Below are 25,622 nucleotides of genomic sequence, written 5' to 3' on the forward strand. Positions count from 1 at the left end.
TGAGGTTTTAATATGGATATATTTTATTGCATCTGCATGTATGTGTAATAGCAAAGAAAACACTTCTTGAATACATTTTCAGACTTGATTATTTGTGTTTTTATGGTATAATACAAACATCTTAGAGGTTGGTGTTGGTAAAAACAAACAACCAAAACTGGTCATTGAATTATGGGTTTGTGGTCAAACTGTGCAAAGTACCAGACAAACCAGACCCATTATTACATAATTAACCTGAGTACATGGGTCTACGAATATTTCTTAACTCAAACAAAGTACAACTGCTTAAACATGAAACAAGGAAATGTGCAAGATTGTTGGCTTGCCCATTTAAATTAATGACATGTTGTCCCTTTCTTTCTGAGGTCAAAGTGTGTAAATTCAACAGAAGATCATTGAGCTTTAACCACTATGAAGCTTGCAAAGATGTAAAAGCCTAAAGACTACTGATATTACCATGTAAAAAATATATTTTTTTGCACCCTGTTTCACATAAAATGAAAAATAGAAAAATCTTTTTAACAGCTTACTGCCACATCATTTACCATCTTTATCGATAACTAAAAATGTTACACAAAACAAGTACACTTGATTCTTACACATGTATAAAACATATAAAGGAAAACTTTAAACATTAGTATCCTCATAGTACATTGAGGTCTAAAACATTTCAGACCTGAATGTAATTCCATATGGCAGGAAGCGGGTGGGGGCTTCATACATTCACTGTCCTCGCAACACAGGTTAAACTTACAATTACATAAGCACAATTTAGTTTTACTCAAATAATCCAAAATTTCTTCATACTGCATGTACAAAATAATAACACCGGAACGTAGTTAAAAAAAAACACATTAACAACACACAACTGTAAAATGTTTGAAGACCTATTAAGGCACAGTAGTAGCTTACTGTACGTATTAAAAAAAAAGTCAAAGTAAATGTGTTTGCTAATAGTATTTAAAATATGCATGTTGCCTTTAGGTCAACTTTGCCGCTACTGCCATCAAGTGGGGAGAATATGCACATACACCTACATTCCGTAATAACTGATAAAGACAAGAGTATTTTAGTGCAGTTCTTAAGTCAATTCATTTTAGCTCCTGTCAGATAATTAACAATACAACAGCAATAACAAAAGTAATGAGAATTATCATTCACAACATAACTGCATACAATCACTGTACAAGCTATGGGCTATACACATACATTATTTACTTATTTTCCAAGGTAGTGAATGCACCTTAAATCTTTTTAAAAATCCACAAATCCAGGAAGTAGTGTTTTAAGTGTGCCAAAACTACTATTCTGCACTTATCTATTACTAAAAAAATATGCTTAAAATGTTCTTATAAAAAATATTTTAAAAGTCCTTTCTGTGTCTAATAGTGCCGTGAAATGTGTGAGTCTAGCAAAATAAAATGGAGATGCAATTCATATACAACATTAACATGGTTTTAACCTTCAGTCACATCACAAATCGTGGCTGAAATCTGTTTCTTCCACCTCTCTCCATTATTAACAACCCAGGCAGCTTCTACATATTTGCTTTCTCTGTGCACACACAGTCCTTGTAGAAACTTTTTCAAGAGAGCCATCAGCTAAAAGACCTTTGCTTATTAAACATCAGTGGTCCTGTTGTCATATTGTGCACTGAATTCCCTAAAAACAATAAAGGAGCAGAGCTGTGACAAAATGAAATACAAGAAAGAATAACCCAAAGGCCTGTCTGCATTACTCACTTTAATTCCTGTTTCAGCCGGCACAGTTTATCTTGTAGCCTGCTGTTCTTCACCTTTATTGGGTTATCAGGCACAAACCAGGCAAAGATGAACTTACAAACCACCAATACATGCTGTTCAGAAAGAAGAGGAAGATAATAGTGAACTATTACAACAGGAAAAAAGTGTTCCTTTGCTTGAGCACAAAGTCTGATGTAGATGTATGTAATATGTTTCTCTAAATATGAGAACAAATCAAGCACTAGTTCATTATAACATTTAAGAGAAGATCTATTTTAAATCTCGCTTCACTTCCTTAGTCCATCTCAGTTAGCATGATCCCAAATCATTTTAATGTTCAATGTTTGAATATATTTCTTTAATTCTTAAAAAAAAAAAAAAAAAAAAAAAAACATACCTCAAACAAGATCACAAAAGCAAAGCGGGCTGCTAGTATGAGCCAGTAGTGTGACGTGAAACTGTGGTCATTTTCATTGCGGTAGGCTTTGTAGCTGGAGAATGACAAATACTTGTTATTAAAAGCTTTTCTTAGTACATAAATCTTTTTCTCAATACACCTCATTTATTGCTGATTCCATTAGATACATGGCAATTATCACTGAATCCTGACATATTTATTTACAGGAATGAATTTCGTATATTCTCATTAAGTGCAGGTAAAAAAAATTATAAGTAATCACATTGTTAGTGAATCTAATTTGTCAAGCAACTTAATAGTGCTAACTGTTCAAAATCACAACTTTATAATTATGCACTTGTGCCACCACATTATTATTTCTAAACTCATTTACAAACACTATTAAAAAGATGGGAAAAAGTTATTTAATTTTGATTAATAAACATCAAATAGAGCTTTTTTTTATAGAAAATAACCATGCAACCATGAGGTGGAACCCCAGTATTGGTTCGTATGCTATAACAGCATGTCCATTAATTTTCTGTCCCCTGCATATTCTTATAGGGGTCTGGAATTTTCATTTATTTATTTTAGTTAGATGAAAATATACACTATGAAAATGTTAAATGTTCATACAACTACCACAACTTTAAAGTGCGGCATATTGATAACGTGAGAGAATGAGGCCAGCCACTAGAGGGCATTATTTCTGCTTTACATTTACCTGTATATGCAGCTATTGGCTAGGTTCTGGAAAGTTCTTATCTGTGCTAAATAAAGAAAATGTCTTGCAGAACCTTACCTGCACTCAGTGATATTTTTCCCAGTTGACAGCATCATCTGTTTAGGGCTAAAGTCTTCACGTACATTTGCATCAGACATGTATGCAGTGCTGAGTGTGTAGTCAGTGTAGCCTGCCATACACCTGATAAACACACATGATTTACTTACTGCTTGTCAACGTTTCCAGGCACTTATAATGATCAAGCTTATAATCTTAGTGTATATTATTTGTTATAATTTTACACATTAAGGCTGCAAATGTAGTAAAGCTTTGCACATACAGTGCATCCAGCATGTATTCACAGCACTTCACATTTACCACATTTTGATTTATAGCCTTATTCCAAAATGAATAAATTCATTATTTTCCTTACAATTCTACAAACAATACCCCATAATGACAACGTTAAAGAAGTTTGTTTGAAAACTTTGCAAATTTATAAAAATAATAATAATAATTAAAAAAAAAATTTACTTAAGTATTCACAGCCTTTGCCATGACACTCAAAATTGAGCTCAGGTGCATCCTATTTTCACTGATCATTCTTGAGATGTTTCTACAACTTGATTGGAGTTGGAATTCAGTTGATTGAACATGATTTGGAAAGGCACACACCTGTCTTTATAAGGTCGCACAGTTAACAGTGAATTTCAAAGCACAAACCAAGCCATGAAGTTCAAGGAATTGTCTGTAGAACTCAGAGACAGAATTGTATTGGGGCACAGATCTGGGAAAGGGTACAGAAACATTTCTACAGCATTGAAGAACCCAATGAGCACAATGGCCTTCATCATCTATAAATAGAAGAAGTTTGGAACTACCAGGACTCTTTCTGGAGCGGGCCATCTGGCCAAACTGAGCAATCTGGGGTGAAGGGGTTCATCGTCCAACAGGACAACAAGCCTAAGCACACAGCGGCTATGGGACAACTCTGTGAATGTCCTTGAGTGGCCCAGCCAGAGCCCAGACTTGAACCGATTGAACATCTCTGGAGAGAACTGAAAATGGCTGTACACCAACACTCACCATCCAACCTGGTGGAGCTTGAGAGGTTCTGCAATGGGGGAAACTGCCCAAAAATAGGTGTACCAAGCTTGTAGCATCCATCTCAAAAAGACTTGAGGCTGTAATTGGTGCCAAAGTAGCTTCAAAAAAGTATTGAGCAAAGGCTATGAATATTTATGCACATGTGATTTTTGTTTAGTTTTTTATCTTTAGTCAATTAGCACAGATTCCAAACAAACATCTTTCACGTTGTCATTATGGGGTATTGTTTGTAGAATTTTGAGGAAAATAATGAATTTAATCCATTTTAGAACAAGGCTATAAAATAACAAAATGTGAAAAAATGTAAGCATTGAATACTTTCAGGATGCACCATATCCTCAAATAATCATCGGGTTTCTTATACTTACTGCAAGTCTGTGGCTGTCCCATTGGCACATGGTCCGAAACGATATCGATACACCAGACGTGGAACAAATTCAGATGATATTCCAATTACCAGTCCATTCGCAATGACTGCTGCCACCCCAATTACCTCTAAAATATTAATCCACACACCTGTGTGTGCACAGAAAACAGGAAAGATTCCAAGTTGGGTAAAAATTAGTACACCTTGCTGATATTCTGAATATTATTTCAGAATGATTACATGCACAGATGCACAATAAGTACTTCTCACCAATATCATTTGTTTTCTTTGGCACAAGGCGACGTTCCATCAGCAACATTTTAATTGCATCCAGTCTGATCTCGAATATGTTGTTAATGAGGGCAAGAAGTGGAGCCAAGGGAAATGCTGCTACAAAGATTGTTGTGAAACTGAACTGGATAACTACAGAGACAAAAGAATAGAAAAAATCAGTGCTAAACTGAAATAGCACATAAAACACCTAACAGACACTATTAGACCTGAGGAAATAAAAGAGGATATAATAGACCAAAGGTGCCCAAACTTTTCCCTATAAAGAGCCGAAAAACTTTTAGGCCAAAATGTTGCATTATGTCAAACTGTATTATATTCAAGTTAAATGGTTCCCTATTAATTAGTTAGTTAGTTAGTTAGTTAGTTAGTTGATAGATAGATAGATAGATAGATAGATAGATAGATAGATAGATAGATAGATAGATAGATAGATAGATAGATAGATAGATAGATAGATAGATAGATAGATAGAAGTCAGTTAGTTTGCTTTTCAGTTTACACTTAACATTCGTTAGACTGAATGCCTGCTTACAAAGCTAGATACTATTAATGATTTCAAAATGTATTTTCTTAAAAATTAGGATATGCGTCAATGACATTTTCCACCTTTATTTCCCCACTTCTCATATATAGCATGGCCAAAGGTCACTAGGGCCAACTTTTACCTTTGGCCCCTAACTTGTGCATCAGAAATGACACATAAAACTTTGCTCCATCTACTACCAAAATTAGCTTTAGTATGTGCCCACCCTCAGACTGGCTCTCCTGTGAAGCTGGCAAATTAGTGCATATGTCATCATGAGTGCTTTTCTGGGTTTTCTCCTCAAACACACCTACCCATTTCTAAGAACTCATTAAACAAACTGAAGGCATGGACAGTATTCAGATGGTAGTTCTTCAGCCAATTTTTCAGATGGCAGATGTCACAGAGCTCTATTCCAGGACCTTCTTCTTTACATGATGATGTTACACAGTTACCACATTTCTCCATGTCATTCATAATCTTTGGCTTTTTAAACAACAGCTTAAGCCACCTAGAGGGAAACACATAGAATTATTAAGACAATCAAGTTCATGAATGTGAGGCATTTGGTAAATCATTTAAAAACACTTACGGCCCAGTAAACTCAAAAATGTTGCTGATGGTTTGTTTGAGGATAAGAATAATGGCCATTTGAATGAAGAGGTCAGTAAGACAACCACTAGGGTGGCACTAAAACACAAAGGATGCAGGTCATTAGCTGCACAAAGCTATTTAAACAACCGTAATCATGTACAACTCCAATTTCAAAAAGTTGGGACACTGTGTAAAATGTAAATAAAAAAAATTTTTTTTTTTTAAACAATAGAACATAGAAAACATCAAATGTTGAGGAAATGTACCAATTTATGTAAGAAAATAAGGTAATATTGATGGCTGTAACACGGTTAGTGAGATTATTGAGTATAAATATAGAGTCAGAGTCAATTTTGGGCAAATTGCAAAACAGTTAAATATCTCATTATTTACAGTACATCAAAGCTGAAAGGTATGTACAGGTTTTAGTGCAACAAATACAAAAAAAAACTTCTTTTTCAGGGAAGGCCTTGCATATTTGAGCAAGACAATGCTAACTGAACACTGCATCTATTAAAATAAAAATTCATTGTAAAAGAGTCTGGTTGCTGACCTGGCCTGCATGTACTTTAGACCTTTCACCTCTGAAAACATTTGGCATATCATGAAACAAAAAAATACAACAAAGGACACTCAAAACTGTTGAGAAGCTAGAATCATGTATCAAACACATATGGGACAAGATTCCTCTTCTGGAAAAATTTCAGCAACAAGTTTCCTCAGTTTTTCGAATGTATACAGACAGAAGATGTGATGCTACACAGTGGTAAAAAGGGGCCCTGTCCCAACTATTTTTAAACCTGTTTCAGCCATCGAATTCAAAATGACATTATTTTTTTAAATAAAATGATATATATTCTCATTGTGAATAGAGTATGGATTAAGAAGATTTGCAAATCAATGCATTCTGTTTAGTATCTACATTTTGCACATTGTCCCAACTTTTTTAGCGTTGAGTTGTATGTCTGTTTGGGAAAACTTTAAAGGTTATGTTTTGAAGTCAAATTTTGAAATCTGTAAATCTGCATAAATCTTACCTCCTCCAGTCTCCATTTTCCTGCTATTCGGACATAGTTGCCTGGATAGCCATTAATCCTGTGCAAAGTATAAGTGACCATTTAGTACTACACATACTGCTAACAGAAAACAGTTCTGGTTTTACTTTGCAGGCTGACTATTTTTGTATAAGTGCAAAGGTTCTGTTATCATTTTGAAATTCAGACATGAGACAAACCTGCACCGATTGTCATTACCTGCCCAGAAAAAAGGCCACATATATTAGCGAGGAGAAGAGAGTAAAGAACTGGAGGGTGAACATTTTCACAGTAAAACTCCTCTCTGTGGCTGCAAATGAGCGAGTCTTTTCTGCAAACAAACAGATGGATTAGTAATTCATATTATTGAATAAAATTATTGGCACCCTTTATTATTGTATTGTCAAGAAACTTTATTATTACTTTTAGCCACATAGCAACTAACAAACTATAAATTAGCACAAAGACATTTTGGGGAGCAAACCTTAAGAACCAAATGACTATTTACATCCATTAATGAGATAATTGATCTTATTTAAAAAAAAATCAGGCAATTAAAATAGAAAGACCAAGAGAGATCAAGGGTCATATGAATTACAGTGGGAAGACCATGTGCTCAAAAGAGATCATTCTTGAATGTTGGTATTTTTATACACAGATTTTAGGCAAATACTGCAAGCAACTTATACCTTCCCAATGTATAACAGCATATACAGTGAGGAAAATAAGTATTTGAACACCCTGCTATTTTGCAAGTTCTCCCACTTAGAAATCATGGAGGGTCTGAAATTGTCATCGTAGGTGCATGTCCACTGTGAGAGACATAATCTAAAAAAAAAAATCCAGAAATCACAATGTATGATTTTTTAACTGTTTATTTGTATGATACAGCTGCAAATTAATATTTGAACACCTGAGAAAGTCAATGTTAATATTTGGTACAGGAGCCTTTGTTTGCAATTACAGAGGTCAAACGTTTCCTGTAGTTTTTCACCAGGTCTGCACACACAGCAGGAGGGATTTTGGCCCACTTCTCCACACAGATCTTCTCTAGATCAGTCAGGTTTCTGGCCTGTCTCTGAGAAACACGGAGTTTGAGCTCCCTCCAAAGATTCTCTATTGGGTTTAGGTCTGGAGACTGGCTAGGCCACGCCAGAACCTTGATATGCTTCTTACAGAGCCACTCCTTGGTTATCCTGGCTGTGTGCTTCAGGTCATTGTCATGTTGGAAGACCCAGCCTCGACCTGAGGGAAGGAGGTTGTTCCCCAAAATCTCGCAATACATGGCCCCGGTCATCCTCTCCTTAATACAGTGCAGTCGCCCTGTCCCATGTGCAGAAAAACACCCCCAAAGCATGATGCTACCACCCCCATGCTTCACAGTAGGGATGGTGTTCTTGGGATGGTACTCATCATTCTTCTTCCTCCAAACAAGTTTAGTGGAATTATGACCCAAAAGTTCTATTTTGGTCTCATCGGACCACATGACTTTCTCCCATGACTCCTCTGGATCATCCAAATGGTCATTGGCAAACTTAAGACGTGCCTGGACATGTGCTGGTTTAAGCAGGGGAACCTTCCGGCCCATGCATGATTTCAAACCATGACGTCTTAGTGTATTACCAACAGTAACCTTGGAAAAGGTGGTCCCAGCTCTTTTCAGGTCATTGATCAGCTCCTCCCGTGTAGTTCTGGGATGATTTCTCACCATCCTTAGGATCATTGAGACCCCACGATGTAAGATCTTGCATGGAGCCCCAGTCCGAGGGAGATTTACAGTCATGTTTAGCTTCTTCCATTTTCTAATGATTGCTCCAACAGTGGACCTTTTTTCACCAAGCTGCTTGGCAATTTCCCCGTAGCCCTTTCCAGCCTTGTGGAGGTGTACAATTTTGTCTCTAGTGTCTTTGGACAGCTCTTTGGTCTTGGCCATGTTAGTAGTTGGATTCTTACTGATTGTATGGGGTGGACAGGTGTCTTTATGCAGCTAACGACCTCAAACAGGTGCATCTAATTTAGGATAATAAATGTAGTGGAGGTGGACATTTTAAAGGCAGACTAACAGGTCTTTGAGGGTCAGAATTCTAGCTGATATACAGGTGTTCAAATACTTATTTGCAGCTGTATCATACAAATAAATAGTTTAAAAATCATACATTGTGATTTCTGGATTTTTTTTTTTAGATTATGTCTCTCACAGTGGACATGCAGCTACGATGACAATTTCAGACCCCTCCATGATTTCTAAGTGGGAGAACTTGCAAAATAGCAGGGTGTTCAAATACTTATTTTCCTCACTGTATATCCATGTCATGAAAAAAATCATTCATTTCAGTAATTCAACTCAAATTTTGGTGACATGCCAATCAGCTTATCAACTCAAAACACCTGCAATGGTTTCCTAAGCCTTTAAAATGGTCTTTAAGTTTGGTTCACTAAGCTACACAATCATGAAGACTGCTTATCTGACAGTTGTCCACAAGACAATCATTGACACCCTTCACAAAAGAGTAGGCCACAAACATTAATTGCCAAAAAAGCTGGCTGCTCACAGTGCTGTATCCAATAGTGTTAACAGAGAGTTGAGTAGAAAGAAAAAGTGTGGAAGAAAAAGATGCACAACCAACCAAGAGAACCACAGCCTTGAGAGTCTTGTCAAGTAAATTTGATTCAAGAATTTATGTGAACTTCACAAGGAATTTACTGAGGCTGGGTCAAGGCATCAAGAGCCACCACACACGGAAGTGTCAAGGTATTTGGCTACAGTTGTCGTATTCCTCTTGTTAAGCCACTTCTGAAATACAGACAACGTCAGAGCCGTCTTACCTGGGCTAAAGAGAAGAAGAACTGGACTAGAGTCTTGGGGAAGGGTGAAGAAGCTCATAGCCCAAGTTGCTTGAAGTCCAGTGTTAAGTTTCCACAGTCTATGATGATTTGGGGTGCAATGCTGGTGTTGGTCCACTGTGTTTTTTGAAATCCAAAGTCACGGCACTTATTTACCAAGAAATTTTAGAGCACTTCATGCTTCCTTCTGCTGACCAACTGATTTTATTTTCCAGCAAGATTTGTCACCTGCCCACACTGCCAAAAGCACCAAAAGTTGGTTAAATGAGACCATGGTGTTGGTGTGCTTGAATGCCCAGCAAACTCACCAGACCTGAACCCCTATAGAGAATCTATAATATATTGTCAAGAGGAAAATGAGAAACAAGATACCATGAGCTGATGAGCTGAAGACCACTGTCAAAGATACCACCATACCACCTCAGCAGTGCCACAGACTGATCACCACCAATTGAGGCAGTAATTAAAGCAAAAAGAGCCCCTACCAAGTATTGAGTACATATACAGTAAATGGCCATACTTTCCAGAAGGTCAACAATTCACAAAAAAATTTTTATTGGTCTTATGAAGTTTTTTAATTTGTTGAGAATTGGTGGGTTTTTCATAAATGTGAGCCACAATCTTTACAATTAAAAGAACCAAATACTTAAACTACTTCAGCCTGTGTGCACAATTTGAGTTGAATTACAGAAATAAATGAGCTTTTACGACATTCTAATTTATTGAGATGTACCTGTATATATAATGTGCCAGCGGTGAGCGAGTGTAGTGGGTTCTGGTAGTAGGGAAAACACATCCGCAAATAATTTTTGCAACCTTCCCGCCTTTGCTCTCTGCGACGGCGAGAGGGGGTCTCCGCAGGGGACCGAGGTAAATTTTGACCTTGTCTCCGGTCCAACTCGCAGTGTAACCTTAAAGGGTCTTCGCGAGTGGTTTAGAGCTCGACATGGGAAGTAAAACGAGGACTTTATCTCCAGGTGAAAATTCTTTCAAAAATTCCCTATTTTGATTGTTTAATTAAATCGCTCAATTAGAGCTAGTAATAATAGATTTAATCCCCAGTAATCCGTAAAGTCGGTGCCCTGATCAGTCAAGATCTCTTTCCGGGAGATAACACAGAATAGTGCCTCCACAACTGTATATATATAATTAAATTATTATTATTATTATTATTATTATTATTATTATTTGTCCTCTCCTTGAACTGCCACCTTAACGTGGTGGAGGGGTTTGAGTACCCGAATGACCCTAGGAGCTATGTTGTCCGGGGCTATATGCCCCTGGTAGGGTCTCCCAAGGCAAACAGGTCCTGGGCGACGGGTCAGACTAAGAGCGGTTCAAAACCCCTTATGAGAGATACTACATCAGGGACCGTGACGTCGCCCGGTATGGCGCAGCCGGGGCCCCACCCTGGAGCCAGGCCCGGGGTTGGGGCTCGTATGCGAGCGCCTGGTGGCCGGGCCTTCCCCCACAGGGTCCGGCTGGGCTCAGCCCGAAGGAGCGACGTGGGGCCGCCTTCCAGTGGGCTCACCACCTGCAGGAGGGACCGTAAGGGGCCGGTGCTAAGAGGATCGGGCAGCAGTCGAAGGCGGAGGCCTCGACAACCCGATCCCTGGACACGGAAGCTAGCTCTAGGGACGTGGAATGTCACCTCGCTGGCGGGGAAGGAGCCTGAGATTGTGCGTGAGGTTGAGAGGTTCCGACTAGAGATAGTCGGGATCACCTCTACGCACGGCCTGGGCTCTGGAACCACACTCCTCGAGAGAGGATGGACTCTTTACAACTCTGGAGCTGCACATGGTGAAAGGCGTCGGGCTGGTGTGGGTTTGCTTATAGCCCCCCAGCTCAGCCGCCATGTGTTGGAGTTTACCCCGGTGAACGAGAGGGTCGTTTCCCTGCGACTACGGGTCGGGGATAGGTCTCTCACTGTCGTGTGTGCCTACGGGCCAAACGGCAGTATAGAGTACCCGGCCTTCTTGGGGTCTCTGGGAGGGGTGCTGGACAGTGCTCCGACTGGGGACTCCGTCCTTCTACTGGGAGACTTTAATGCACACGTGGGCAGCGACAGTGACAGTGATTGGGAGGAACGGCCCCCCTGATCTGAACCCGAGCGGTGTTCAGTTATTGGACTTCTGTGCTAGTTACAGTTTGTCTATAACGAACACCATGTTCAAGCATAAGGGTGTCCATCAGTACACGTGGCACCAGGACACCCTAGGCCGTAGGTCGATGATCGACTTTGTGGTCGTTTCATCTGACCTGCGGCCGTATGTCTTGGACACTCGGGTAAAGAGAGGGGCGGAGCTGTCAACTGATCACCACCTGGTGGTGAGTTGGATCCGATGGCGGGGAAGGAAGCTGGACAGACTCGGCAGACCCAAGCGTACTGTGAGGGTCTGCTGGGAACGTTTGGCCGAGCCTCCTGTCAGAGAGATCTTCAACTCCCACCTCCGGCGGAGCTTTGACCAGATCCCGAGGGAGGCCGGAGATATTGAGTCCGAGTGGACCATGTTCTCCACCTTCATTGTCGAAGCGGCCGCTCGGAGCTGTGGCAGTAAGGTCTCCGGTGCCTGTCGAGGCGGCAATCCCCGAATCCGGTGGTGGAAACCGAAAGTAAGGGATGCCGTCAAGCTGAAGAAGGAGTCCTACCGGGCCTGGTTGGCTTGTGGGACTCCTGAGGCAGCTGACGGGTACCGGCAGGCCAAGCGAACTGCAGCCCGGGTGGTTATCGAGGCAAAAACTCGGGCCTGGGAGGAGTTCGGTGAGGCCATGGAGAAGGACTATCGGCTGGCCTCGAAGAGATTCTGGCAAACCGTCCGGCGCCTCAGGAGGGGAAAGCAGTGCCCCACCAATGCTGTTTACAGTAGAGGTGGGGAGCTGTTGACCTCAACTGGGGATGTCGTTGGACGGTGGAAGGAATACTTCGAGGATCTCCTCAATCCCGCCATCACGTCTTCCATTGAGGAAGCAGAGGCTGAGGGCTCAGAGGCGGACTCGTCCATCACCCAAGCTGAAGTCACCGAGGTAGTAAAGAAACTCCTCGGTGGCAAGGCACCGGGGGTGGATGAGATCCGCCCTGAGTACCTCAAGTCTCTGGATGTTGTGGGGCTGTCTTGGCTGACACGCCTCTGCAGCATCGCGTGGCGGTCGGGGACAGTGCCTCTGGAATGGCAGACCGGGGTGTTGGTCCCTCTTTTTAAGAAGGGGGACCGAAGGGTGTGTTCCAACTATAGGGGGATCACACTTCTCAGCCTACCTGGAAAAGTCTATGCCAGGGTACTGGAGAGGACAATACGGCCGATAGTAGAACCTCGGATTCAGGATGAACAATGTGGTTTTCGTCCAGGCCGTGGAACACTGGACCAGCTCTATACCCTCTACAGGGTGCTGGAGGGTTCATGGGAGTTTGCCCAACCAGTCCACATGTGCTTTGTGGATTTGGAAAAGGCATTCGACTGTATCCCTCGCGGCAGCCTGTGGAGGGTGCTCCGGGAGTATGGGATGACCGAAGCAGGAGCTTGGTTCGCATTGCCGGCAGTAAGTCAGACTTGTTCCCGGTGCATGTTGGACTCCGGCAGGGCTGCCCTTTGTCACCGGTTCTGTTCATAATTTTTATGGACAGAATTTCTAGGCGCAGCCAGGGGTCGGGGGGGTGCCCGGTTTGGTGACGACACGATTTCGTCTTTGTTTTTTGCAGATGATGTTGTCGTGTTGGCTTCATCAGACCAGGGCCTTCAGCATGCACTGGGACGGTTTGCAGCCGAGTGTGAAGCCGCTGGGATGAGAATCAGCACCTCCAAATCCGAGGCCATGGTCCTCAGTCGGAAAAGGGTGGCTTGCCCACTTCAGGTTGGTGGGGAGTTCCTGCCACAAGTGGAGGAGTTTAAGTATCTTGGGGTTTTGTTCACGAGTGAGGGAAGGGTGGAACGGGAGATTGACAGACGGATCGGTGCAGCTTCTGCAGTAATGCGGTCGATGTACCGGTCTGTCGTGGTGAAGAAGGAGCTGAGCCGCAAGGCAAAACTCTCGATTTACCGGTCAATCTACGTTCCTACTCTCACCTATGGTCATGAGCTCTGGGTCATGACCGAAAGGACAAGATCCCGGATACATGCGGCCGAAATGTGCTTTCTCCGCAGGGTGGCTGGGCGATCCCTTAGAGATAGGGTGAGAAGCTCAGTCACTCGGGAGGAGCTCAGAGTAGATCCGCTGCTCCTCCACATCGAGAGGGGTCAGCTGAGGTGGCTCGGGCATCTGTTCCGGATGCCTCCTGGACGCCTTCCTGGGAAGGTGTTCCGGGCGCGTCCCACTGGGAGGAGACCCCGGGGAAGACCTAGGACACGCTGGAGAGACTATGTCTCCCGGCTGGCCTGGGAACGCCTTGGTGTCCCCCCGGAAGAGCTGGAAGAAGTGTCTAGGGAGAGGGAAGTCTGGGCATCTTTGCTTAGACTGCTGCCCCCGCGACCCGGCATCGGATAAGCGGGAGAAGATGGATGGATGGATTATTATTTGTAGGAAATAACTATACTAGAAAGAAAATATATTCTGTGGACAATATGGTCATAAAGAGAGGATAGGGAAAGAAATGCTCTACAATGCGCATTGTTTATATGTAGAATTAACTGAGGAAACCTGCTCACCGGCTTTTAGTCATTTGGCTCTATTTATATCAGTGCACTACTGAACACAGGTGGAGGATTCAAATTATTAGAAATTACTTTTTTTTGTTTATACCTACCTAGTTCACAGAGTTTAAATGACACAAATCTGTTCACCTGAAACAAAAGAAACAAAAGTTGTAGATTAAGCAAAGAGTCGTGTGACAAAAATGATCATAAGACATTATAGCCATAATAAATTATAGTGCTTTGGATGCTTAAGTACATTTGAAGACAAATACTTTTGTACTTTCACTCTAGTGAAAGTTTAAAGGGAACACTTTTACTAGAGTAACCTAGTGTATTTCTAGTTAAACTCAAGTGCATGGTTTTTGTCCACCACTGATTAACTGTTGTGAAACTACTCTGGTAGACTGCACCATAATGAGCTTACTGTTTCCTGTCTTTATTATCCATCTTATTATTTATAAGCAGGTTTATAAACCAGCAACACCAATTAATCTAGGACCTAGTTGATTTTAAATCTGCCATTTCTTAAATGCTTTTCAGATTGGATTTCAGAACAGTGTCCTTTACACCAGACATGCCTTCGATGCATGTCCTATGAACACCTGAGCAGATTTAAAAAATATTGATTAACTTCGGTGTTGCTGGCACATGCAAGTAGTAGCATACTATATTTTTTATTTTCCTATATATATTTCTTCGATTAAAGACACAGTTTTAATTCTACTTTTTCATAGATTCAGTTTTATTTTTTTAGCTAGGTTTGCATTTTTTCTGTAAATGACAAAGACTTACGATCCTGACAGAAATTTTATTATGTAAAATGATTATGCCTGCATTACAACTACACAGTTCTTGGTTTGAATTTGGTTTGAATTTGAGCTTTTGCTATCTGTGTTTCCTACTTTTTCCAAAATACCAAAATACGTATTAAATTGCTAAACTGCTAAATTGATAAATGTTTCTAGTGGCATGCCACTTGGATGCCTTCCAATTAGTTATTAGGATGGCATAGTTTCACTATGTGTAAATATCCCTCTCCATGTATTTAATTGCTTTTACACCTGAACCACTTGGATGCCTTCCAATTAGTTATTTGGATGGCATAGTTTCACTATGTGTAAATATCCCTCTCCATGTATTTGATTGCATTCACACCTGAACATAACACTTTCAAAGGTAATACCAGCTCTAATCAGAATCTTTCCTCTAAAGCTTGTAAATGTGGTGTCACATGGCGATTCTTACCCGGGTCATAATCTGTATAGTGATGTAGTGCAGTACTGCTCCCAGAGTCACAGCAATCATAGTGGCGTTATCGTTCAGAAACTTCAAACTGGTCTCAGATAAAAACATCGCAGTGACCACGCGGCATATCACCAAAGCATGCGTTAGGCCTATAATCACCACCAGCTACACACAGTGAAAAAAAAACACTACATAAGGTGGATAATCAGTTACTATCCTTCTCCACATCCCAGGACACACTTTAAAGTCTTGGTCTACTTATATATTTATATCTAAATGTTTTTATTTACTTAATAACAATAAGTTATAAAGTAAATAAAATCAACAATATTGTTTAGTTTGGCAACTCAACAATAGTGCAATTTTAAAAGGTCTTGTGATAAGCTTGTCTATTCAGTGCTAAAAAATTTGAAAGAAGAGAACATACAAGTTGCTTTAATTTATAACATTGTAATTTCAACTCAAAACAAATATTTAATTGGTATGATCATCGAAAGATTTCTGTCACTGCAATTAAACTGCAAAAATTGCATTGAGGATTATTAAACTTTGAATAAAAAACGTCTTTACCCTTAATCACATTGTATTTGGGTTGTAATATATCAAATTTGCAATGGTGCTGTAATACAAATGATATTTTAATTCTCCCATGCACCTCTAGGGGTCAAAGACTATTGCACCATTGGTTCATATTTTAAATGCATACCGAGATAAAACAACTACAGGGTTTAGGGCAACATTGATTGGTGGGGCTTATTAATGAGTAACACACATCCATTTACTCTCATAATATAAAATCTACAAAGAGACTAAATTGTATGTCTTACCACAACTGTAAACAGCAGAAGAATGAGAATGCTCTGTATGTATGAGTGTTTATACGCCTTGACTTTACAATGTGGGTCATTTATAATATCCAGGATCAGTTCCTCCTGTGGACCCAAAAGAGGTTTAATTAAATTCAGGAGAACAGCTTTTTGACAAATCAATTAATTGTGGTATACAGATGCATCTCAATAACTTAATAACCAAATTACTATTTTCATCCGTGAGTGAGATAATCGATCTTATTAAAAAATCAGCCAATTAAAATAGATAGACCAAGACAGATCAGGGGGCCATATGAATTACAGTGGGAAGACCATGTGCTCAAAAGAGATCATTCTTGAATGTTGGTAATTTTATACACAGATTTTAGGCAAATGCAAATACAGTAAGCAACTTAGTCATTTCCAATGTAACAGTATATATATATATATATATATATATATATATATATATATATATATATATATATATATATATATATATATATATATATATATATATATTCTAATTCTAATTTAGTGAGATGCACCTGTAATGCTGATACATTCTTCTACAGGGAATATCCAAACAAAAAAGAAATTTTTAAACGTAGACAGGTGCCTGGTAAATATTAATTATTATATTAAATAATTCTTCACCTCATCTTCACACCAATCAAAGACCCTCCACTTGGAGACATGTAGGGATCGATGCCTTTTCCACATCTCCAGAAACAGAGTGGCTAATTCAACCATATAACAATAAATCATCAAGCATATATTGTCTGGAGTTTTGTTTTAGAGACAGCAGTAGAATAATACATACCCCAAAGAGCCATAAACATTGCAAAGGCCACAGTTCCTTCATTGTCAAACAGATGGCTCAACTAAAAATTTTGAATAGATGACATTCTGACCATTAGTTACATTGTTTTTAACACATTAATCAAGGAAAATGTTTTTAGTTCATGTTTTATTACCTTAGCATAAACACAGGTGTCTGACAGATTCCACGCATTACACCTATTATCACATATTGGGCACATCGTAACATTTGACTCACAGACCTCGTCTCTAGAACACACACATGGACGCACAGAAAAAAATCATTCCAAAACATTGACCAAATCAGACACACAATAAGCAACAAAAAAAACATAACTCATTCTAAACCATAATGTTGTTTATCCACCTTGACATTGTGCATGCTCAGTATAATTATATATATATTCGACTCACAAGGCCACCGTGACATTGTGCAAATATATATATATATATATATATATATATATATATATATATATATATATATATATATATATATATATATATATATATATATAGTGAGGAAAATAAGTATTTGAACACCCAGCTATTTTACAAGTTCTCACACTTAGAAATCATGAAGGGGTCTGAAATTGTCATCGTAGGTGCATGTCCACTGTGAGAGACATAATCTAAAAAAAAAATCCAGAAATCATAATTTATGATTTTTAAACTATTTATTTGTATGATACAGCTGCAAATAAGTATTTGAACACCTGTCTATCAGCTAGAATTCTGTCCCTCAAAGACCTGTTAGTCTGCCTTTAAAATGTCCACCTCCACTATATTTATTATCCTAAATTAGATGCACCTGTTTGAGGTCGTTAGCTGCATAAAGACACCTGTCCACCCCATACAATCAGTAAGAATCCAACTACTAACATGGCCAAGACCAAAGAGCTGTCCAAAGACACTAGAGACAAAATTGTACACCTCCACAAGGCTGGAAAGGGCTACGGGGAAATTGCCAAGCAGCTTGGTGAAAAAAGGTCCACTGTTGGAGCAATCATTAGAAAATGGAAGAAGCTAAACATGACTGTCAATCTCCCTCGGACTGGGGCTCCATGCAAGATCTCACCTCGTGGGGTCTCAATGATCCTAAGGAAGGTAAGAAATCACCCCAGAACTACACGGGAGGAGCTGGTCAATGACCTGAAAAGAGCTGGGACGTGTTTGGAGAAAGAAGAATGATGAGTACCATCCCAAGAACACCATCCCTACTGTGAAGCATGGAGGTGGTAGCATCATGCTTTGGGGGTCTTCTTCTGCACATGGGACAGGGCGACTGCACTGTATTAAGGAGAGGATGACCGGGCCATGTATTGCAAGATTTTGGGGAACAACCTTCTTCCCTCAGTTAGAGCATTGAAGATCGGTCGAGGCTGGGTCTTCCAACATGAAAATGACCTGAAGCACACAGCCAGGATAACCAAGGAGTGGCTCTGTAAGAAGCATATCAAGGTTCTGGCGTAGCCTAGCCAGTCTCCAGACCTAAACCCAATAGAGAATCTTTGGAGGGAGCTCAAACTCCGTGTTTCTCAGCAACAGGCCAGAAACCTGACTGATCTAAAGATGATCTGTGTGGAGGAGTGGGCCAAAATCCCTCCTGCAGTGTGTGCAAACCTGGTGAAAAACTACAGGAAACGTTTGACCTCTGTAATTGCAAACAAAGGATACTGTACCAAATATATACATTGACTTTCTCAGGTGTTCAAATACTTATTTGCAGCTGTATCATACAAATTTTATTTATCATTTTTAGATTATGTCTCTCACAGTGTATGTGACAAATCAAATTTGATTTGATTTGATTTGATTTGATTTGACATGCACCTACGATGACAATTTCAGACCCCTCCATGATTTCTAAGTGGGAGAACTTGCAAAATAGCAGGGTGTTCAAATACTTATTTTCCTCACTGTAATATATATATATATATATATATATATATATATATATATATATATATATATTAGGGATGGGGGAATTAACGCGTTAATCTTTGCGATTAATTTTAGATGTTTAACGCGTAAAAAAAAAATAACGCAATTGACGCAGAATTTTTTTCTTTTTTTTTTTTTTTTGCTCGTTTCCATGACTTCCTATTGCTTATTGTGAATGTGCCGAACAGTCACCCTGTCATGATGGAGATGAACAAAGATGGAGTTTTAGGAGGAATGTTTACATTTAAAAAGTTGCCTGATGGCCTGTTTGATAAAACAAAGATGGTGTGTACGATTTGCAAAGCTGAATTAAAATATTATAGAAGCAATTCGTCTTTAATCTACCATTTAAAAGCAAAGCACCCAGGTGCTAGCAACATAACTAGCGAGGCTACAGGAGCGCTTTGCCAATCCACGTTACTAGAGTGCTACAGTAATCGTGGCAGGCCATTGACCAAACCTGTAACTGATAAATTAACCGATGCTTTAGCTAAATGGATAGCTAGAAACTGCCGCCCAGTTAGCACTGTGGAAGACGAGGGACTGAGAGAAATCATGCAAATTGCATCGGGAGACACGTCTTACAATCTACCCTCGAGAAGAACGATTATGTCGAGAATACACAGTTTGTATGACAGCGAGAGGGCGCGAAGGATGGACATATTAGAGAAAGCAAAATATGTCGCTCTCACAGGAGATCACTGGACATCGGTGAGCAATGACAACTACTTGGGTGTCACAGCGCACTTCATAGATGAAGAGTGGCGATTGCGTTCGTTTGCCCTTACTGTGAGTCAGACCACAGAGCGCCACTTTGCAGAGGCATGCGCTGAACATTTTTTGGATGCGCATGCACACAGCTACTCTGTGGTTCTGTGGAGAGTCTGTTTACAGTTTAAATGTCATTAAAATGTTATGTCATTAAAAACTTCGTGTTGTTTAATTTAATTAGGTGATTCTACATGTAAATATTGATGATAACAAGCTTGGGGGAAAACACAATTAATTGCAATTAATTACAGAAAATGTGCAATTAATTAGTTAATTTTTTTTTATCGATTCCCAGCCCTAATATATATATATATATATATATATATATATATATATATATATATATATATATATATATATATATATATATATATATATATATATACAGTGAGGAAAATAAGTATTTGAACACCCAGCTATTTTACAAGTTCTCCCACTTAGAAATCATGAAGGGGTCTGAAATTGTCATCGTAGGTGCATGTCCACTGTGAGAGACATAATCTAAAAAAAAAATCCAATTATACTGAGCATGCACAATGTCACGGTGGCCTTGTGAGTCGAATTTGAAATCTGATTGGTTAAAGAAACAGACTACTTTCTCATTGAGACTCAGATTAAAAAAACAAGCCAGCAGTACAGACTTTATAGGCTCTGGGCAGATTAGATTGACATGGCAGCACATAGAGGCTGATATCTGTTTGGACAAAAAAATCTAACATCCACATACACGTATTGAAAGCAGTGCAGCTAAGAGAAAAGCTACGGAATGAAAAGAATAAACTGTTGGGAATTAATAATAAAATTTCATGAAAAAAATATTATAATTTAGGTTGTAAATGTAGGTCAGTGTTTCTGATAGTGTTTAGGCCAGCAGAGAAGGCTTTGCTGGTCCTGACGGCAATCACTTTTACATATACACAAACACACTCAAACATACAACACACATTATAAGAACATTTTGACTCACATGAGGGGGTTTGAGTCAAAGAAAGCTATGCCATAAAGGAACACAACCACTCCAATGATGGCAGCAGGGATCAACAAGCGTGTGTACCAGCTAAGCCATAGAAAATACAATGCTACCTTCTCACCGAAGTATTCCCTGCAAGAACACAATGTAAGGCCATATTAAATCTCAGAGAAATAAGCACTAGTAAAGTCACAAAAAATACAGTAGAGGTGGAAATGGGTCCCTGAAAGGAACAGAGTACACCTTACCTGATATCATCAATAGGTTGATTGACTAGTTGTTTTAAGGCCCCCCAGTTGGCCCACTCCTTTTTGAGGTACTCCTGCTGTGTGCTCTACAAATGCAAATAAGTTAGACCAAATAACTACCACAAAACCAAAAAGCAAACAAATAAGGTCTTACCTCATGGAGGCAGAACAAGGACTCCAATACATGTTGCCGTGTAAGATCCCTCAGGGTCTCTGGGTGTGTTCAGAAAGGATTAGAATACAACTGATTAACATCTAGGCCTTCAAAAGGTATCAGTTCTTTGTGTTTTGCATATACAGCGAATATGAAGTATAGCATCAGTATGTAGCGTTAGACTTTATAAAGTTAGATTTGTAGTAAAGTTCTTAGTAATTTATTTCTTTATTTTTATGCCAAAAATTCTAGATGCTGTAAGTGTGGCTAAACAATTAGAGTGAAAGGCACCCAGTAGGATTGAAACAGGCCTCTAACGGCATAAGTAATATTTTTTAAAAAAAGTGCTAAAATATTTCTGAAAACAATAAAATCCCCTTGTTTAATGATTGAAAGATAAAAAATAAACCTGGAAACATATAATAAGTTGTGCATCTAAAACAGACATATTCTTTTTCACTTTACTTACCTCCGGTTGAAATATATGTATGGTGGAGGATGAAATGGACAATCCTGATCCTAGACAGTGAGATCAGTAGGCAGCATAAGCTTGAGTATATAGAATTTTTATATTTTGTGCATTTCAAAATTAATTTTTGAAAGTTAGCTACTGGAACACAACAAATTACATAGATGAGGATTCTTACTCACCTTGTGGTGTTTTGGACATATCCTCCATATTCAGCACTCCAGTTACAGGCATCAGACACCTTCAGCAGGTACTTATACTTGTTGAATATTTCCTCAGGGGCACGAATGCCGTAGAATATCTTATTATCATGGGGGATTTTCTATTAATGCAAAGTAAGAACAATTGCATAAAGTTGTGCTCAAAACATTACTGTGAACTCTATGAGGCTGTGAGTGAGAACTCACTGTCACGTTCAGATTTTTTGCAATGAGCTCACGGATATAGGCCTCCTGTTTCTTGAATTTATGATCACTGCGATCTTCAACTTCATGTGCTACAAGTATGCAGTCAAATCGCACAGCCGTATCAGAGAGGTTTAGCTGAAAAGAAAAACCCAACAATGACATAGAATACAATGCAGACGAAAAAAAAAGCTCATTCGCCTGACTAATTGACATTTAATGTTTACCGACAATCATTTTCTGTATGGCTTATCTGTGTTTTTTCACTTTAGAGAGGAAGTTTAGAATGTGTAATGCATTCTGTATGACTGCATGATGCATTGACTATCCGTGAGTCTTGAGAATCCAATGATTCAATTGTTAAGATTTGTACACAATGAGAATGCAATTTCATACACATAAAGAGTAGACATATTGAGTTTTGTCTTACCATTGGTATTAGGGACTCTCTGTTATTTTCACTGTTTCCCGTACTTCTCATCTCGAGCTGTATTTTGTCCTACAGCATAGCACAACGAATATGTAATGACTGCTTAAACCAAAGATCTAACTATTTGATAGAGTTAAATTATTTAGCAAATAATGCAATTAAATATACATGCAGAGTAGTTTAAATTTCATTTACATTTGGTATTAAGGTCTCTGTGCCATTTTCATCATTTTCCCTACAAGTCAACATATCCAGCTCCATGTCATCCTACAGAATAACAAAACAAAAAGTACATATTGACTGCTGAAGATCATAAGATATAATTTCTACACAAGGTATAATGAAACAGCAATGTGTGCCAGGTTTCTGCTTCTAGTTTCACTATCTTTATACATACTCATTCTCAATAAATTATACTATGTTTACCACTGTATCCTACGTTAACTCTAAAGCCTACTTTATGATATAATGCCATATATAAATGTAATGCAAATGATTAACTTCCTTCTGATATATTGCAAAGCTACAGTAATTTGACTCTACCTTTAGCTCTAACATGTTACACACATTGCAACCTTTATTACACAAGTCCAGTTTAACATTCTATAACTTAACACTGTAATGTTTTAAAATGCCGTTATCCAATGGAACCAAGAAGAGAATGTGTTCCCTTTCTAGTTTTATTGTATTCAAATTTTATTCCTTGTGTTGTCTAAATTTATGTCTAGATAGTTGTAAAGCTGTCTAGGGCTTTAGTGTTAAAATCATTATACTAAATATTGAACAAATTGTAAAATCATGGCATCACTCAAAAGATTCATAGATTAATTAGAATAGAAGACTAAGAACAAAAATACTGAAAAAAGCCTAATTACCTAAATAGCATCAATATGAATCGCATTCTGATACTAGTTGTGTTGTGGGTTCTATAAATAGGTGCAGCTCTTAGAGAGTTTTTTTAAGTTAATGGCCAAAGTGTAAGACCAATCAATTGATTCAGACAAGTCTGTCTAAAAGATGATGCTTTTTTTGCTTGATCGGTAACAGCAAAGATACATAACAACACCATAATCTCTACTCCTACATGTTTAATTACACGTCCAGACATGACTCTGAGGCATGTGCATGTGTGTGATTGAGAACAAAACAGAGAAATACTGCAACAAAGCACTCAAGAAAGCCAGTATAACAAGCACTGACATACTATTCATGCGGTCTTCTTTCGTTACACCCCAGGACCTCAGACGACTGTTAGTTTCATCTATTTACCACCTATGGTAAATGATAAATTGTCCAGACAACATATAAGGTAAAAACTGCCTGGCTCTTTTAAATATCACAATATAAGGTGCAAAGCAGTTCAGCAACGTTCCAGTTGAAAATGACAGCACATGCCTGCTTTCAGTTCTGTTTTCAGTAAAAACATGACAGCACGACTAGTAACCTGATCCTAAATGCCATCTGGTCACTAGCCAGGAATCTCAACAAAAAATACCCTTCTTTAATAACATATTTCACAGGAGGTGAAGGTAACAAATACACAACATTTGTGCACACATTATATTTAAAGATAACAATTCACATCTACCCATGTGGACTTTTCACATTTTTATTTTTCCACATTACACTTTAAGTTTTGCCCATTTTTAATGTTTTTTCATGCAACAAATATATCTTCACATGATGCAGCATAATACATAAAATCACTTTTTTTTATCTTTTATTTTCTAAAACATATTAGTCACTATTATAAAAAACTCAAAGAATTTTCTTCTTTGAGTGTAGGACAACATCTTCACTGGAGATCTCAAAATCAGTTCACCGGTTTCAGTTGTGTGCATGAAACATGAACTATAAACATTGAGATAGAGCATTCCCTTGGAAGTGAACTGTGTTTCACAGATTTAACAGTTTTAATGTCAAAACAAAAAAAATGCATGTAAGAAACACACACTTAGACTGAAATACGTGTACCTATGGTTGCCATAGATTCATTAAAGACCGAGGAATAGATTTTATATGTTAGAATGATTTAAATAAGATTATTATATAAATATGTGTGTAGAAGACAACTTTATTCAGCTTCAGAAAAAAACATTTTTGGATCTATTACAATGTAAGCCTTGAAACTACCCCACACAAATACAGTGCCCTGTCATCCTCGGAAGATAGACAGTGTTATTAAACCCCCAATGAATCAAACAAACCGGTTTTTACGCCCTGTCTTACCTCAACTACTCCGTATTTCATGATGAAGTTGATATTTACACGGATTTAAGGCACAACGACCATGAACTCATATGTGCGCCCCTGGCCGCCAGTATCTCCACCCGTCCACGATTAGCAGAAAGACAAATCTACCGGGTGCGTGAGGACAGAAACAGTATTTATGTCTCCTTTACACTTCCGCGTTTGTTGCTGAAACCCTGCACGAAAAAGTTTTTCGTGCGCGCGCCCGGAACGCGGCTGTACCTGCTGCAGGTGGGAGTCCGTGACGTCATAATACTACGCGCGAGGGAGGAGTGTGTTACTCTGTCTGAATAGAGACTGAAAAACAAGCATGACCTCTTTATTTCTAAAGAACTTTTGGAGTTTCAGGGTTTCATTTTTTTCTTTGCGGTAGGTGGATTGTTTACGTTGTCTCTAAGTGTGTGTGTGTGTGTGTGTGTGTGTGTGTGTGTGTGTGTGTGTGTGTGTGTGTGTGTGTGTGTGTGTGTCCTGTGATTGTACCGACATCCTGTCCAGTGTGTGCTTCCATGCTGAAATAAAAGAAGTGTCAATACATCACAAGATGAATTCATCACGAGATGAATTGACAGTTGAGAAATTTCCCCATTGTGGGAAAGGTTCTTATCTTGAGAAATACTAAACTGATAATTCACACATAATAAACATATTAAGACTATATATTGTGTTGATGCATAATTCTTACTGATCATCATCTGACCATTATAATACTAAAATTATGATGATGGATGATAATGAATAAAATGATCAAATAAGCTGTCAATTCTTTATAAGAAGCCCTGAAATAATTATTCAAACACTAAACATCTTAAGAACATTATATAGGTTGTGTTGCATAATACTTATATTCAATTG

General features: G+C 38.8%; 1 protein-coding gene across 1 annotated transcript; it reads right to left on the reverse strand.

The window, feature by feature from the left end:
• ano9b (anoctamin 9b) lies at window positions 1-25,154 on the reverse strand. The gene is made up of 25 exons (XM_083549932.1): window positions 24,750-25,154; window positions 22,716-22,787; window positions 22,521-22,589; window positions 22,094-22,228; window positions 21,869-22,008; window positions 21,687-21,736; window positions 21,218-21,276; window positions 21,064-21,149; window positions 20,813-20,947; window positions 17,286-17,379; window positions 17,132-17,192; window positions 16,966-17,048; window positions 16,327-16,431; window positions 15,500-15,664; window positions 14,365-14,401; window positions 7,002-7,113; window positions 6,786-6,843; window positions 5,747-5,844; window positions 5,469-5,665; window positions 4,608-4,760; window positions 4,339-4,486; window positions 2,942-3,064; window positions 2,140-2,233; window positions 1,743-1,855; window positions 1-1,662 (listed from the first exon to the last, which is right to left on the reverse strand). The coding sequence occupies exons 1-25, from the start codon at window positions 24,768-24,770 to the stop codon at window positions 1,620-1,622; spliced, it is 2,451 nt and encodes an 816-aa protein (XP_083406058.1). The 5' UTR covers window positions 24,771-25,154; the 3' UTR covers window positions 1-1,619.
• Window positions 25,155-25,622: the final 468 nt, after the last annotated feature.

Source organism: Silurus aristotelis (assembly GCF_946808225.1).
Source record: "Silurus aristotelis genome assembly, chromosome: 9".
NCBI classification, from domain to species: Eukaryota; Metazoa; Chordata; class Actinopteri; order Siluriformes; family Siluridae; genus Silurus; species Silurus aristotelis.

What these genes read in the sequence shown, in the direction of transcription:
- ano9b (XM_083549932.1), bottom strand. Translation starts at nt 24,770, where the DNA reads ATGAAATACGGAGTAGTTGAG. An exon ending in ACACCTGTGTTTATGCTAAG is followed by an intron (nt 17,193 to 17,285) that starts GTAATAAAACAT and finishes CAAAATTTTTAG; the next exon opens with TTGAGCCATCTGTTTGACAA. An exon ending in TAATGAGTTCTTAGAAATGG is followed by an intron (nt 4,761 to 5,468) that starts GTAGGTGTGTTT and finishes TTGTCTCTGTAG; the next exon opens with TTATCCAGTTCAGTTTCACA.